General features: G+C 45.8%; 1 protein-coding gene across 1 annotated transcript in view; it reads left to right on the forward strand.

The window, feature by feature from the left end:
* LOC118392701 (neurexin-1-like) overlaps positions 1-17,947 on the forward strand; it is a 1,157,590-nt gene that overhangs the window by 203,702 nt on the left and 935,941 nt on the right. Inside the window, exon 3 of the mRNA XM_052460740.1 lies at positions 630-650. Within this exon, the coding sequence (XP_052316700.1) occupies positions 630-650 (21 nt within the window). The remainder of the gene's footprint in view (positions 1-629; positions 651-17,947) is intronic.

The following is a 17,947-nucleotide window of genomic DNA, read 5'->3' on the forward strand; positions in this document are numbered from 1 at the left end:
TGGTTAAGATGGATGGGTGGTTGAGATGGATGAGTGGTTGAGATGGATGAGTGGTTGAGATGGATTAGTGGTTGAGATGGATGAGTGGTTGAGATGGATGAGTGGTTGAGATGGATGAGTGGTTGAGATGGATAAGTGGTTGAAATGGATGAGTGGTTGAGATGGATGAGTGGTTGAGATGGATGAGTGGATATAATGTTCAGTCACTGGACCCAGGCCTACTCTTATATTTGATGCACATTTTTCCCCAGTTCCTTCAATTTGCAGTTGATTTTCTTAGAATTGATGTAAGCCCCCGGCTGGAAGAGGACCTCACATTTTGCAGTCTCACATTTCGGTTGTTTTTCCAAGCATTGTGGATCAAGCCATGGGAAAAATATGATTTAATTTTGTCTGGACAGATCTTATGAATCAAAGTGTGCTTTTTTGTTCTTGTAAATGACCTCTTCTCTGATAACATGTGTTTTGCTTAACAAATTGGAACTACGACAGGATATGTAATTAATTGGATATCTAATACATTGGAATCATGTCTGGATATGATAATCGTTCCAAATGCTGTTTGTCTAATCTGTTCATTCTCTCTCTCTCTCTCTCTCTCCTTCCTGTCCTCGTTGGCCCCTCTGAAGCAGAAGAGTATGCTGTTGAAGGTAAGGCTACTATTTAGCTCCTACAGACCTAAGATGGATTCTTCTATGACGTTGGCATCCATATTGGATCCTGGTTGCTGTACATTCTGTTGTGCCCTCCCTCTTGGGAGGGGCATTGTCAGTGCGATTGGACAGCGATTATGGTGACTCCCGGGGCATAAATGACACTGTTTTTAAAATGGAACCACAGCTTTTGTTTCTCTAAATAACATTTCCTACTCTTCTCAAAGTTACCTTATTTTCTTCCTTTGTTTGATTATTTTATTTGAACTATTTCTGCATATGGTTTCTCAGTTGGGACTTTATACTCCTATATGTGACAGGGTTGGCAATTGCGAAAGTGATTAATGATTCAACCTACGAGTAAAATATGTGACTATTCTCAAATGCTAATAAGTCGTTGAGATGGAAGTGTTTCTAGTAGGACAGGTGAACCCTGTGATACTGTTTCAGGTTCCCCTCCGACTCCCTCTACTCCCACCTCCAGCGTGGGAGAGCGGGTAAGAGCCAGGGCTGCCAGTCAGGGCCCTTGGGACCACATCAGCCCCTGAGGCTTGTCGCTAGGCTAGCTCGCAGCTCAGCCTAACATATGGGAAGATTAGCATTAGATCCCTGTCTGTCTGGACCCGCCTGTCATTTCCTCAGCAGTACCAGGGGGGAAATGAAGGAACATCAACCGGATCAGTCAGACAGAGGTGGTGTAGCAAGCAGTTTACCGACAACTCCCCAGACACGCCGTTCCAGACACGTTTGACTCTGTAATTGATAGGCAGGCTGATCCGACCCGTGCTGCGCTGCGCTGTATGCGGCGAGGGCGAGGTTTGCTGGACTGGGAGGGGGGCCGCCATGTTTCCCCCTATCAGGAATACTGGGTGATGGATTACCCCTCTCCCAGGCTGCAGCATGCTCGCAGGGGAAATTGCTACGGAAAGACACTCAAAGTTTTTCCCCAAAACATGAATCAGATTTTCTGCAGTTGTTGTGCTACCCACCCCTGTGTCTCGGCTCAAGTTTGTTTCATCATATTGGAATCAGAGAGAAGGAGTAGTTTGTTTCATCATATTGGAATCAGAGAGAAGGAGTAGTTTGTTTCATCATATTGGAATCAGAGAGAAGGAGTAGTTTGATTCATCATATTGGAATCAGAGAGAAGGAGTAGTTTGTTTCATCATATTGGAATCAGAGAGAAGGAGTAGTTTGTTTCATCATATTGGAATCAGAGAGAAGGAGTAGTTTGTTTCATCATATTGGAATCAGAGAGAAGGAGTAGTTTGTTTCATCATATTGGAATCAGAGAGAAGGAGTAGTTTGTTTCATCATATTGGAATCAGAGAGAAGGAGTAGTTTGTTTCATCATATTGGAATCAGAGAGAAGGAGTAGTTTGTTTCATCATATTGGAATCAGAGAGAAGGAGTAGTTTGTTTCATCATATTGGAATCAGAGAAGGAGTAGTTTGTTTCATCATATTGGAATCAGAGAGAAGGAGTAGTTTGTTTCATCATATTGGAATCAGAGAGGAGTAGTTTGTTTCATCATATTGGAATCAGAGAGAAGGAGTAGTTTGTTTCATCATATTGGAATCAGAGAGAAGGAGTAGTTTGTTTCATCATATTGGAATCAGAGAGAAGGAGTAGTTTGTTTCATCATATTGGAATCAGAGAAGGAGTAGTTTGTTTCATCATATTGGAATCAGAGAGAAGGAGTAGTTTGTTTCATCATATTGGAATCAGAGAGAAGGAGTAGTTTGTTTCATCATATTGGAATCAGAGAGAAGGAGTAGTTTGTTTCATCATATTGGAATCAGAGAGAAGGAGTAGTTTGTTTCATCATATTGGAATCAGAGAAGGATCATATTGGAATAGTTTGTTTCATCATATTGGAATCAGAGAGAAGGAGTAGTTTGTTTCATCATATTGGAATCAGAGAGAAGGAGTAGTTTGTTTCATCATATTGGAATCAGAGAGAAGGAGTAGTTTTTTTCATCATATTGGAATCAGAGAGAAGGAGTAGTTTGTTTCATCATATTGGAATCAGAGAGAAGGAGTAGTTTGTTTCATCATATTGGAATCAGAGAAGGAGTAGTTTGTTTCATCATATTGGAATCAGAGAGAAGGAGTAGTTTGTTTCATCATATTGGAATCAGAGAGAAGGAGTAGTTTGTTTCATCATATTGGAATAGTTTGTTTCATCATATTGGAATCAGAGAGAAGGAGTAGTTTGTTTCATCATATTGGAATCAGAGAGAAGGAGTAGTTTGTTTCATCATATTGGAATCAGAGAGAAGGAGTCATCATTGGAATCAGAGAGAAGGAGTAGTTTGTTTCATCATATTGGAATCAGAGAGAAGGAGTAGTTTGTTTCATCATATTGGAATCAGAGAGAAGGAGGAGTTTGTTTCATCATATTGGAATCAGAGAGAAGGAGTAGTTTGTTTCATCATATTGGAATCAGAGAGAAGGAGTTTGTTTCAGTTTGTTTCATCATATTGGAATCAGAGAGAAGGAGGAGTTTGTTTCATCATATTGGAATCAGAGAGAAGGAGTAGTTTGTTTCATCATATTGGAATCAGAGAGAAGGAGTAGTTTGTTTCATCATATTGGAATCAGAGAGAAGGAGTAGTTTGTTTCATCATATTGGAATCAGAGAGAAGGTTTCAGTAGTTTGTTTCATCATATTGGAATCAGAGAGAAGGAGTAGTTTGTTTCATCATATTGGAATCAGAGAGAAGGAGTAGTTTGTTTCATCATATTGGAATCAGAGAGAAGGAGGAGTTTGTTTCATCATATTGGAATCAGAGAGAAGGAGGAGTTTGTTTCATCATATTGGAATCAGAGAGAAGGAGTAGTTTGTTTCATCATATTGGAATCAGAGAGAAGGAGTAGTTTGTTTCATCATATTTGAATCAGAGAGAAGGAGTAGTTTGTTTCATCATATTGGAATCAGAGAGAAGGAGTAGTTTGTTTCATCATATTGGAATCAGAGAGAAGGAGTAGTTTTTTTCATCATATTGGAATCAGAGAGAAGGAGTAGTTTGTTTCATCATATTGGAATCAGAGAGAAGGAGTAGTTTGTTTCATCATATTGGAATCAGAGAGAAGGAGTAGTTTGTTTCATCATGTTTTAATCAGAGACGAGTGCATATTCCAGTTTCTTTACTTCGTGAACCCAATTTGAATTGTGACCTGGGTTTGATATGCAGAGAGCAGGGTTGTATAACAGAAACGGTTTGAAGCTGACATTCTCCCGCTGCGTTTGAATCTGAAGATCAGAGACCTGTCCTGCTATCTCCTCCCTCAGTGTGTGTGTGCGCGCTCACGTGCTTGGCGAGTCACGACCGCCCGTGCCGCCGGGGTCACATGTCGGAAGCGCTGAAGCTGTTGATGGGAAAATGTCAGGGTGGTGGTGGGGGCGGACAGTGAAGGGACAGAGGTCATTTGTTTCCACGTTCCCGGCTGATGTGCCCTGACGGCTCCTCACTCCGTAGCGCGGGCCATGCCTGTGTGAGGAGTTAGGAGGGGGCAGCCAGCTACCTCGCTTTGTGTGTGTGTGTGTGTCTGTGATCTTGACTTGGAGGAGCAGAGCGAGGACCCATGCTGCAATGATGTGTGGCGATCTGTTTCATGCCCAAGCCCCAGAGGGACTACCACAGCCGAGGGCCCACAGGAGTGGACGGCAGACCTCTACCTGCCACGACTGCCTCCCAGAATAGGAACAAGAGAGCAGAGGCCCAGCAAGAGAGCCATGGGTGTCCTGGGTGACCATTAACATTCATTAGACTGAATAGCCGAGTCCAACTGGGACACATGTCAGTGACACAGCCAACAGGGGGTCCAGCTGAGAGACTACCCAGGAATGGAAGGACGTCGGGATTTAAATCTGATCTGGCTTGTTATTTCATTTGCCCCTTATATTTTAAACTGATTTTGGACCGTGCAGATACTACTTCTGGCGCCGACAGAGATGGCCGCCTCGCTTCGCGTTCCTAGGAAACTATGCCGTTTTTTAAATATTTTTTTACGTGTTATTTCTTACATTGGTACCCTAGGTAATCTTAGGTTTCATTACATTGAGTCGGGGAGAACTACTGAATATAAGAGCAATGTCAACTCGCCATCAGTACGACCAGGAATATGTCTTTCCCGAAGCGGATCCTGTGTTCTGCCTTTCACCCAGGACAACGGAATGGATCCCAGCCTGCGACCCAATACAAAGACGTCGTAAAAGCAGTCTTCTGGTCTTCTGGTCAGGCTCCGGAGACGGGCACATCATGCACCACTCCCTAGCATACTTCTCGCCAATGTCCAGTCTCTTGACAACAAGGTTGATGAAATCCGAGCAAGGGTAGCATTCCAGAGGGACATCAGAGACTGTAATGTTCTTTGCTTCACGGAAACATGGCTCACTACTGGTGCAGCCAGCTGGTTTATTCACAAATCGAAACAAACATCTTTCTGGTAAGAAGAGGGGCGGGGGCGTATGCCTTATGGCTAACGAGACGTGGTGTGGTCACAACAACATACAGGAACTCAAGTCCTTCTAAACACTGATTTAGAATTCCTCACAATCAAATGTCGACCACATTATCTACCAAGGGAATTATCATCGATTATAATCACTGCCGTATATATTCCCCCCCAAGCAGACACATCGATGGCTCTGAACAAACTTTATTTGACTCTTTGCAAACTAGAAATCACATATCCTGAGGATGCATTCATTGTAGTTGGGGATTTGAAAACAAGACTACCTAAATAGTATCAGCATATCAATTGCGCAACCAGGGCTGGTAATACCTTGGATCATTGCTATTCTAACTTCCACGACGCATATAAGGCCCTCCCCCACCCTCCTTTTGGAAAAGCTGACCACGACTCCATTTTGTTGCTCCCTGCCTACAGACAGAAGCTAAAACAAGAAGCTCCCGCGCTCAGGTCTGTTCATCGCTGGTCCGACCAATCTGATTCCACGCTCCAAGACTGCTTCCATCACGTGGACTGGGATATGTTCCGCACTGTGTCCCAATAACAACATTGACGAATACGCTGATTCGGTGAGCGAGTTCATTAGAACGTGCATTAAAGATGTCGTTCCCATAGCAACGATTAAAACATTCCCAAACCAGAAACCGTGGATTGATGGCAGCATTCGCGTGAAACTGAAAGCGCGAACCACTGCTTTTAACCAGGGCACGGTGACCGGAAACATGACCGGATACAAACGTTGCAGCTATTCCCTCCGCAAGGCAATCAAAGAAGCTAAGCGTCAGTATAGAGACAAAGTAGAGTCGCAATTCAATGGCTTAGACACAACAGGTATGTGGCAGGGTCTACAGTCAATCACGGATTACAAAAAGAAAACCAGCCCCGTCACGGACCAGGATGTCTTGCTCCCAGGCAAACTAAATAACTTTTTTGCCCGCTTTTGAGGACAATACAGTGTCACTGACACGGCCCGCAACCAAAACATGCGGACTCTCATTCACTGCATCCGACATGAGTAAAACATTTAAACGTGTTAACCCTCGCAAGGCTGCAGGCCCAGACCTTATCCCCAGCCGCGCCCTCAGAGCACACCAGAGCAGCTGGCTGGTGTGTTTACGGACATATTCAATCAATCCTTATCCCAGTCTGCTGTTCCCACATGCTTCAAGAGGGCCACCATTGTTCCTGTTCCCAAGAAAGCTAAGGTAACTGAGCTAAACGACTACCTCCCAGTAGATCTCACTTCCGTCATCATGAAGTGCTTTGAGAGGTAACATCTCTACCCCGCTGATCCTCAACACTGGGGCCCCACAAGGGTGTGTTCTGAGCCCTCGACTGAGTCCTGTACTCTCTGTTCACCCACGACTGAGTGGCCATGCACACCCACAAAGACAGCATCGTGAAGAAGGCGCAGCAGCGCCTCTTCAACCTCAGGAGGCTGAAGAAATTCGGCTTGTCAACAAAAGCACTCACAAACTCCTACAGATGCACAATCGAGAGCATCCTGTCGGGCTGTATCACCGCCTGGTACGGCAACTGCTCCGCCCACAAGCGTAAGGCTCTCCAGAGGGTAGTGAGGTCTGCACAACGCATCACTGGGGGCAAACTAACTGCCCTCCAGGACACCTACAGCACCCAATGTCATAGGAAGGCCATAAAGATCACCAAGGACAACAACCACCCGAGCCACTGCCTGTTCACCCCGTTATCATCCAGAAGGCGAGGTCAGTACAGGTGCATCAAAGCAGGGACTGAGAGACTGAAAAACAGCTTCTATCTCAAGGCCATCAGACTGTTAAACAGCCATCACTAACATTGAATGGCTGCTGCCAACACACTGACTCAACTCCAGCCACTTTAATAATGGGAATTGATGGAAATTGATGTAAAATATATAATATAATGTTTTACATACATATTCAAATCAAATCAAATTTTATTTGTCACATACACATGGTTAGCAGATGTTAATGTGAGTGTAGCGAAATGCTTGTGCTTCTAGTTCCAACAATGCAGTGATAACCAACAAGTAATCTAACTAACAATTCCAAAACTACTGTCTTATACACAGTGTACATCTGCTAACCATGTGTATGTGACAAGTAAATTTGATTTTATTTGACACTTTGCATTGGTCCAAGGGTAGCTGTTGAAGTTTGGTTAACTTTTTATTCTGGATGCTTTTGGGCAGTTTAAATGTGACCCTTGTCTGGTGTTCCAGGTGTGTCCCAGTTGCAAAACTATTGGCTCAAAGAAAGATGATTCTAATCTGCAGGCTTGTGGCTGTGGTACCCCTGGGTTTACAAAGCATTTGCACAAGCAGCAGGGCTTTCAATCCCTCCTCCCCCAAAAATGCTCCAGGGTTGGCTATTTGTTCAGAGCTACCAATGTTTTCTTTGACAAATGGCAGTAATAAGGTACACACGAAAAAACAAAGTCTGAACTTTCACCTCAAGTAATGGGCATTTGTGTTCTCCCAAGTCATGATGTTTTAATTAAGAAGTGAATAAGTACTCCCAGAGATGTGTGTTGTGTATTAGTAGGACACAGATACTTTAGGTAGTTATCTCATGGTTCATCGTCTCATTCATCATCTTTGAGAATGCCTGGAAGCCAGAAGCCACCTTGCTCCATGGTTTTTGTCCTATTTTTAGGGCCTTGATCCGTCACCATCTTTGGTCTAATTAGTGATAGTGACCGTGCGTGTAAAGGTTGCTGGAGATTGATGAAACGGGGAGACCTTGAAAGCAGGTGCCCCTGGAACACGGTTGGTTGACTGCGCTGGCAGACAGTGGAGGCAACGCTTGATGGTCTGCGGTTTCACTGACCCGTTTTCACTGCTCCACCAACCCCCACTGTTCTAGCTGCATCAGAGATGGCCAACCAAGCCCTTTTCCTGGGTTTGGCATAGGAAATACCCCTCTTGCTGTAACAGAAACCATACTGTAATGCAAATGTACTCAAACTCAGGCACAGGATTCACATTACAAAGACCACTGACAGATAATATAGCAGATTTATATTTCAAACAATAAAGAAACTGTATCAGTTTACATTTTTGATTCATATTTCTGTTGTTTTGTTCTGAGCATCATACTGAATTGCATGGTCAGATCAAGCCAAACAGACAGTGACAGAGAGACAGTCCGAGTCATGACGAATCCACAGTTACGACACGGTCTGTACGAGTTCCCCAGTGATCTGTTTGGGCTGAGGGACGCACCAAGCGAATCCCACTGCTCGAGCTGATGGTCTTTTATTTTCTGGGACATCCAGGCCAGGAGTTAATCTTTGGGAGTTTGATGTTGAGTGGAGATATGGGATTGCAGGTTGAGTGATGACTGTACTGTAGTTATGGGAGATTAGTTTGGATCATCCAACCAGATTATGGATTTTGTTTTTATTGCAGAGAAAATAGAGAGAAAAAATCTATCCTAGATATGTCTGCAGTACAGTGGAAGCAAGGAAGCAATAGAACATTAAGGTACTGATGTCAGAAGGGCATTAACCTACTTTTGCATATTATTGTTGTTAGAATTTTTTGGGTCTTGTCTAAGTTTATATATTTATATGCATTTGTTTTCAAAGCTACTTCTGAGCTTTGTCTATTCAATAACTTATTTGTTGTGTAAAGCTAAAGATGAATTGATATCTCAGAATTGACTAGGAGTGTCTTTGACACAGTATTGAACAACACGCTATTGAACGACAAGGTATTGTACGACAAGGTATTGTACGACACGGTATTGAACGACACGGTATTGAACGACACGGTATTGAACGACACGGTGTCGTACGACACGGTATCGTACGACACGGTATTGAACGACACGGTATTGAACGACACGGTATTGAACGACACGGTATTGTACGACACGGTATTGAACGACACGGTATTGAACGACACGGTATTGTACGACACGGTATTGAACGACACGGTATTGAACGACACGGTATTGAACGACACGGTATTGTACGACACGGTATTGAACAACACAGTATTGAACAACACGCTATTGAACGACACGGTATTGAACGACGACACGGTATTGAACGACACGGTATTGTACGACACGGTATTGAACGACACGCAAGGTATTGTACGACACGGTATTGAACGACACGGTATTGAACGACACGGTATTGTATTGCGACGACACGGTATTGAACGACAAGGTATTGTACGACACGGTATTGAACGACACGGTATTGAACGACAAGGTATTGTACGGTATTGAACGACACGGTATTGTACGACACGGTATTGAACGACACGGTATTGAACGACACGGTATTGAACGACAAGGTATTGAACGACAAGGTATTGTACGACACGGTATTGAACGACACGGTATTGAACGACACGGTATTGTACGACACGGTATTGAACGACACGGTATTGAACGACACGGTATTGTACGACACGGTATTGAACGACAAGGTATTGAACGACACGGTATTGTACGACACGGTATTGAACGACACGGTATTGAACGACACGGTATTGAACGACAAGGTATTGTACGACACGGTATTGAACGACACGCTATTGTACGACACGGTATTGAACGACACGGTATTGAACGACACGGTATTGAACGACAAGGTATTGAACGACACGGTATTGAACGACACGGTATTGTACGACACGGTATTGTACACGGTATTGAACACAAGGTGCGACACGCTATTGAACGACACGGTATTGAACGACAAGGTATTGTACGACACGGTATTGAACGACACGGTATTGAACGACACGGTATTGTACGACACGGTATTGAACGACACGGTATTGTACGACACGGTATTGTACGACACGGTATTGAACGACAAGGTATTGAACGACACGGTATTGAACGACAAGGTATTGAACGACACGGTATTGAACGACAAGGTATTGTACGACACGGTATTGTACGACAAGGTATTGAACGACACGGTATTGTACGACAAGGTATTGAACGACACGGTATTGAACGACAAGGTATTGAACGACACGGTATTGAACGACAAGGTATTGTACGACACGGTATTGAACGACAAGGTATTGAACGACAAGGTATTGAACGACACGGTATTGTACGACACGGTATTGTACGACACGGTATTGTACGACAAGGTATTGTACGACACGGTATTGTACGACACGGTATTGAACGACACGGTATTGAACGACAAGGTATTGAACGATTGAACGACACGGTATTGAACGACAAGGTATTGTACGACACGGTATTGAACGACAAGGTATTGAACGACACGGTATTGTACGACACGGTATTGAACGACACGGTATTGAACGACACGGTATTGAACGACACGGTATTGAACGACACGGTATTGAACGACACGGTATTGAACGACACGGTATTGAACGACACGGTATTGAACGACACGGTATTGAACGACAAGGTATTGTACGACACGGTATTGAACGACACGGTATTGTACGACACGGTATTGAACGACACGGTATTGAACGACACGGTATTGAACGACACGGTATTGAACGACACGGTATTGAACGACACGGTATTGAACGACACGGTATTGAACGACACGGTATTGAACGACACGGTATTGAACGACACGGTATTGAACGACACGGTATTGAACGACACGGTATTGAACGACACGGTATTGAACGACACGGTATTGAACGACACGGTATTGAACGACACGGTATTGTACGACACGGTATTGAACGACACGGTATTGAACGACACGGTATTGACTGCATTGTACGTCTCACAACAGTCAATTCAGACAACAATGAAAAAGTATACGGCACGAACACAGCGTTCCAGTATGATTACCACCACCATTCTTCTACTCTGTCTAATCTACAGCGACCAAGACACTAACTTCCTTTTCTTCTTGTCACGTTCCCCAGCAATAAATGTTGTCGCTCAAACAGAAGAGGGAACTACAACCAAAACAAAACAGGTGTGGTTTTAGGAGGGGTTCTGAAAGACACTGTTGACTAACAACAACTGTAACCCTAAAGACACCCTTCAAGACCAAGACACTTCCTCTTCATCTCCTGTATGGCACATTCCCTTTGTTCCCCACAATGCTATTGGTTTTGTGACATTGTCATATCGCCGATATGATGAAAGAAAACAAACACATTAACAAACGGTATCCCTCCCTCCATATTGCCTTTGGAAAGAGCTGTGAGTTATAAGAGCTGAATGACGTGCTGCACTGCTGCAGAGGCGTGTGGAGGGAGGCATTGATCTGCTTCTCCTCTCCCCCCACGTTCTCCCCCAGACCAGGACACTTGAGATAAACAGTGCTAAGGTCCTGGAGGATCAAGCTCAACCCATGTCCATTCTCACAGGCAACAAATTCCCCCTTCTCACACACAGTCACACACACACTCTATAGCTCTGCTTTTGTGATAGCACAGTCAAAAGGCTGAGCAGTGGGCCCTCCAATTCCAAATGAAACGCATGTGTGTGGCCTTGAACGTTACTCTATAGTGATGGAGCTACACTTCTTTAGGCTTTCGACAACACTGCCAATGCCATATTTGTAACGTCCATTAACTGTATATGGTCCCACTTCATGTTGATTAGGATGACTTCTGCTGGCTCTCAGTCCACTAGCCTCGAGCTTGCCATTCAGACAGATGCCCATCCTGTGCTAAGATGGCCGCCGGTTGAGTGTGTTGCTGCCTGTTGGGTCAGGGACCACAGAGAGAAGAGAGGCCATGGTTAGAGATCCCTGCATACAATATCATTGGGGTGCAATATAGGCTACATCTATCTATCTATCTATCTCAGAGACACACACATTGTAATAATGGAAGCTAGTGACACATTTCAGGTCATCAACAAAGTGATTAACACCCTGGAAATGTATTTCAAGAGTAGTGTTTGTCAATGTCCAGTATAACACCCTAAGTCTTTTTGTCATGATTTCCTGAATGCGTTATGTGATTCTACGTATCCTCTAATGGTATTTGTGCTATTCCCTGAATCCGTTATGTGATTCTACGTATCCTCTAATGGTATTTGTGCTATTCCCTGAATGCGTTATGTGATTCTACGTATCCTCTAATGGTATTTGTGCTATTCCCTGAATGCGTTATGTGATTCTACGTATCCTCTAATGGTATTTGTGCTATTCCCTGAATGCGTTATGTGATTCTACGTATCCTCTAATGGTATTTGTGCTATTCCCTGAATCCGTTATGTGATTCTACCTATCCTCTAATGGTATTTGTGCTATTCCCTGAATGCGTTATGTGATTCTACGTATCCTCTAATGGTATTTGTGCTATTCCCTGAATGCGTTATGTGATTCTACGTATCCTCTAATGGTATTTGTGCTATTCCCTGAATGCGTTATGTGATTCTACGTATCCTCTAATGGTATTTGTGCTATTCCCTGAATGCATTATGTGATTCTATGTATCCTCTAATGGTATTTGTGCTATTCCCTGAATGCGTTATGTGATTCTACGTATCCTCTAATGGTATTTGTGCTATTCCCTGAATGCGTTATGTGATTCTACGTATCCTCTAATGGTATTTGTGCTATTTCCTGAATGCGTTATGTGATTCTACGTATCCTCTAATGGTATTTGTGCTATTTCCTGAATGCGTTATGTGATTCTACGTATCCTCTAATGGTATTTGTGCTATTCCCTGAATCCGTTATGTGATTCTACGTATCCTCTAATGGTATTTGTGCTATTCCCTGAATGCGTTATGTGATTCTACGTATCCTCTAATGGTATTTGTGCTATTCCCTGAATGCGTTATGTGATTCTACGTATCCTCTAATGGTATTTGTGCTATTCCCTGAATGCGTTATGTGATTCTACGTATCCTCTAATGGTATTTGTGCTATTCCCTGAATGCGTTATGTGATTCTACGTATCCTCTAATGGTATTTGTGCTATTTCCTGAATGCGTTATGTGATTCTACGTATCCTCTAATGGTATTTGTGCTATTCCCTGAATCCGTTATGTGATTCTACGTATCCTCTAATGGTATTTGTGCTATTCCCTGAATGCATATGCTTCTAGCTATTTGAGACAGTGGAAATGCTCTGCTTGAAATGACTCTGATTTTGGAGGGATTTTGTTCCAATCCCCAAGTCTTCCCTCCCCTGAGTGTATTCAAATGAAAATGTGTCTTGCTTCATTTGCCATGCCTAGGTGGATTTGAAGTGAATTAATAAAATTAACATAGTCTTTTAAGTGTTTCCCTGAGGAACAGAGGTTATGGGGCATTTGGAGTTGATATTGTATTGTCTTTAGTTTTGTCATCTTCCATTGCTTAATTTATGCCCCGTCAGGAACGCAATCCCTGTAATCCTCTCTCTCTCTCTATTCATCTCCCTCTGGATCTTCCACTCTGTCCTATGCTCATGTACTGTATCTTCCAGGATATCCAGGATGTCCTTCTGTAGCACAGTTGGTAGAGCATGGCGCTTGTAACGCCAGGGTAGTGGGTTCGATTCCGGGACCACCCATACGTAGAATGTATGCACACATGACTGTAAGTCGCTTTGGATAAAAGCGTCTGCTAAATGGCATATATTATTATTATTAATATATATATTATTATATCTATCCATCTATCTATATTCCTAGTCTTTCTTCACCTTTTCAATCTTCCATTTCATTTTCCTTTTCCTCCCTCTCTACCTCCGTCACTACTTCGTTCCCTCTCTATATTGTTCCCTCTCTACCACCCTCTCTATATTGTTCCCTCTCTACCTCCCTCTCTATATTGTTCCCTCTCTACCTCCCTCTCTATATTGTTCCCTCTCTACCTCCCTCTCTGTATTGTTTCCTCTCTACCTCCCTCTCTATATTGTTTCCTCTCTACCTCCCTCTCTATATTCTTCCCTCTCTACCTCCCTCTCTATATTGTTCCCTCTCTACCTCCCTCTCTATATTGTTCCCTCTCTACCTCCCTCTCTATATTCTTCCCTCTCTACCTCCCTCTCTATGTCGTTCCCTCTCTACCTCCCTCTCTATGTCGTTCCCTCTCTACCTCCCTTTCTATGTCGTTCCCTCTCTACGTCGTTCCCTCCCTTCCTCCCTCTCTATGTCGTTCCCTCTCTACCTCCCTCTCTACCTCCTTCTCTATTTCGTTCCCCCTCTACGTCCCTCTCTATATGGTTCCCTCTCTACCTCCCACTCTATATTGTTCCCTCTCCACCTCCCTCTCTATATTGTTCCTTCTCTACCTCCCTCTCTATTGTTCCCTCTCTACGTCGTTCGCTCTCCACCTCCCTCTCTACGTCATTCCCTCCCTACCTCCCTCTCTATGTCATTCCCTCTCTACCTCCCTCTCTACGCCGTTCCTTCCCTACCTCCCTCTCTAAGTTGTTCCCTCCCTCCCTCTCTACATCGTTCCCTCTCTACCTCGTTCCCTCCCTACCTCCCTCTCTACCTCGTTCCCTCTCTACCTCCCTCTCTATTTTTTTTTTGTACCTTTATTTAACCAGGCAAGTCAGTTAAGAACAAATTCTTATTTTCAATGACGGCCTAGGAACAGTGGGTCAACTGCCTGTTCAGGGGCAGAACGACAGATTTGTACCTTGTCAGCTCAGGGTTTGAACTTGAAACCTTCCGGTTACTAGTCCAACGCTCTAACCACTAGGCTACCCTGCCGCCCTATGTCGTTCCCTCCCTACCTCCCTCTCTACCTCGTTCCCTCTCTACCTCCCTCTCTACGTCGTTCCCTCCCTACCTCCCTCTCTTTGTCGTTCCCTCCCTACCTCCCTCTCTACGTCGTTCCCTCCCTACCTCCCTCTCTTTGTCGTTCCCTCCCTACCTCCCCCTCTACGTTGTTCCCTCTCTACCTCCCTCTCTTTGTCGTTCCCTCCCTACCACCCTCTCTGTCGTTCCCTCTCTACCTCCCCCTCTACGTTGTTCCCTCTCTACCTCCCTCTCTTTGTCGTTCCCTCCCTACCACCCTCTCTGTCGTTCCCTCTCTACCTCCCCCTCTACGTTGTTCCCTCTCTACCTCCCTCTCTTTGTCGTTCCCTCCCTACCACCCTCTCTGTCGTTCCCTCTCTACCTCCCTCTCTACGTTGTTCCCTCTCTACCTCCCTCTCTTTGTCGTTCCCTCCCTACCACCCTCTCTGTCGTTCCCTCTCTACCTCCCTCTCTTTGTCGTTCCCTCCCTACCACCCTCTCTGTCGTTCCCTCTCTACCTCCCTCTCTTTGTCGTTCCCTCCCTACCACCCTCTCTGTCGTTCCCTCTCTACCTCCCTCTCTACGTCGTTCCCTCTCTACCTCCCTCTCTTTGTCGTTCCCTCCCTACCACCCTCTCTGTCGTTCCCTCTCTACCTCCCTCTCTACGTTGTTCCTCTCTACCTCCCCCTCTAATTGTTCCTCTCTACCTCCCTCTCTTTGTCGTTCCCTCCCTACCACCCTCTCTGTCGTTCCTCTCTACCTCCCTCTCTGCGTTGTTCCCTCTCTACCTCCCTCTCTTTGTCGTTCCTCCCTACCACCCTCTCTGTTCGTTCCCTCTCTACCTCCCTCTCTTTGTCGTTCCCTCTCTACCTCCCTCTCTTTGTCGTTCCCTCTCTACCTCCCTCTCTGTTGTTCCCTCCTTCCTCTCTCTACGTCGATCCCTCCTTCCTCTCTCTCTACGTCGGTCCTCTCTACCTCCCTCTCTACATCGTTCCCTCTCTACCTCCTCTCTACCTCCCTTTCTATTTCTCGTTCCCTCTCTACATCGTTCACTCCTTCCTCCCTCTCTTACGTCGTTCCCTCTCTACCTCCCTCTACGGTATTTCCTCTCCTCCCTCTTCGTCATTCCCTCTCTACCTCCCTCTCTACGTCTCTCCCTCTCTACCTCCTTTCTATGCCGTTCCCTCTCTACATCGTTCCCTCCCTTCCTCCTCTCTCTACGTCGTTCCCTCTCTACCTCCCTCTACGTCGTTCCTCTCTATCTCCCTCTTTGTCATTCCTCTCTACCTCCCTTTCTATGCCGTTCCCTCTCTGATTTTCCCTCCCTTCCTCCCTCTCTAAGTCGTTCCCTCTCTACCTCCCTCTATTCAAATGTCGTTCCTCTCTACCTCCCTCTACGTCGTTCCCTCTCTACCTCCCTTAATCGTTCCTCTCTACCTCCCTTCTACGTCTCTCCCTCTCTAACTCCTTTCTATGCCATTCCCTCTCTACATCGTTCCCTCCCTTCCTCCCTCTCTACGTCGTTCCCTCTCTACCTCCCTCTCGTCGTTCCCTCTCTACCTCCCTCTCGTCTTCCTCTCTCACCTCCCTCTGGATCGTTCCCTCTCCCTCCTCTTCGTCATTCCCTCTCTACCTCCCTCTCTACGTCTCTCCCTCTCTACCTCCCTTTCTATGCCGTTCCCTCTCTACATCGTTCCCTCCCTTCCTCCTCTCTACGTTGTTCCTCTCTACCTCCCTCTACGTCGTTCCCTCTCTACCTCCCTCTCTACGTCGTTCCTCTCTACCTCCCTCTCTATATCGTTCCTCTCTACCTCCCTCTCTACCTCCCTCTCTACCTCCCTCTCTACGTCGTTCCCTCTCTACCTCCCTCTCTATATCGTTCCCTCTCTACCTCCCTCTCTATCGTTCCCTCTCTACCTCCCTCTCTACCTCCCTCTCTACCTCCCTCTCGTCGTTCCCTCTCTATCTCCCTCTACGTCGTTCCCTCTCTACCTCCCTCTACGTCGTTCCCTCTCTACCTCCCTCTCTACCTCCCTCTCTACCTCCCTCTACGTCGTTCCCTCTCTATCTCCCTCTACGTCGTTCCCTCTCTACCTCCCTCTACGTCGTTCCCTCTCTACCTCCCTCTACGTCGTTCCTCTCTACCTCCTCCTCTACGTCGTTCCCTCTCTACTTCCCTCTCTACGTCTCTCCCTCTCTACCTCCCTCTCGTCTCTCCCTCTCTACCTCCCTCTACGTCGTTCCCTCTCTACCTCCCTCTCTATTCGTTCCCTCTCTACTTCCCTCTCTACGTCTCTCCCTCTCTACCTCCCTCTACGTCTCTCCCTCTCTACCTCCCTCTCGTCATTCCCTCTCTATCTCCCTCTACATCGTTCCTCTCTACCTCCCTCTCTTTGTCGTTCCCTCCTACCTCCCTCTACGTCGTTCCCTCTCTACCTCCCTCTCGTCGTTCCCTCTCTACCTCCCTCTCTACGTCGTTCCCTCTCTACCTCCCTCTCTATCGTTCCCTCTCTACCTCCCTCTCTTTGTCGTTCCCTCTCTACCTCCCTCTCTACGTCGTTCCCTCTCTACCTCCCTCTCTATGTCGTTCCCTCTCTACCTCCCTCTCTTTGTCGTTCCCTCTCTACCTCCCTCTCTTTGTCGTTCCCTCTCTACCTCCCTCTCTTTGTCGTTCCCTCTCTACCTCCCTCTCTTTGTTGTTCCCTCCCTTCCTCTCTCTACGTCGATCCCTCCCTTCCTCTCTCTCTACGTCGGTCCTCTCTACCTCCCTCTCTTTGTCGTTCCCTCTCTACCTCCCTTTCTACCTCCCTTTCTATGTCGTTCCCTCTCTACATCGTTCACTCCTTCCTCCCTCTCTCGTTGTTCCCTCTCTACCTCCCTCTCGTCGTTCCCTCTCCCTCCCTCTTCGTCATTCCCTCTCTACCTCCCTCTCTGTCTCTCCCTCTCTACCTCCCTTTCTATGCCGTTCCCTCTCTACATCGTTCCCTCCCTTCCTCCTCTCTACGTCGTTCCCTCTCTACCTCCCTCTAAGTCGTTCCCTCTCTACCTCCCTCTCGTCGTTCCTCTCTACCTCCCTCTGTCGTTCCTCTCTACCTCCCTCTACGTCGTTCCCTCTCTACCTCCCTCTCGTCGTTCCCTCTCTACCTC

This window comes from Oncorhynchus keta, chromosome 13 (genome assembly GCF_023373465.1).
Source record: "Oncorhynchus keta strain PuntledgeMale-10-30-2019 chromosome 13, Oket_V2, whole genome shotgun sequence".
Lineage (NCBI taxonomy): Eukaryota > Metazoa > Chordata > Actinopteri > Salmoniformes > Salmonidae > Oncorhynchus > Oncorhynchus keta.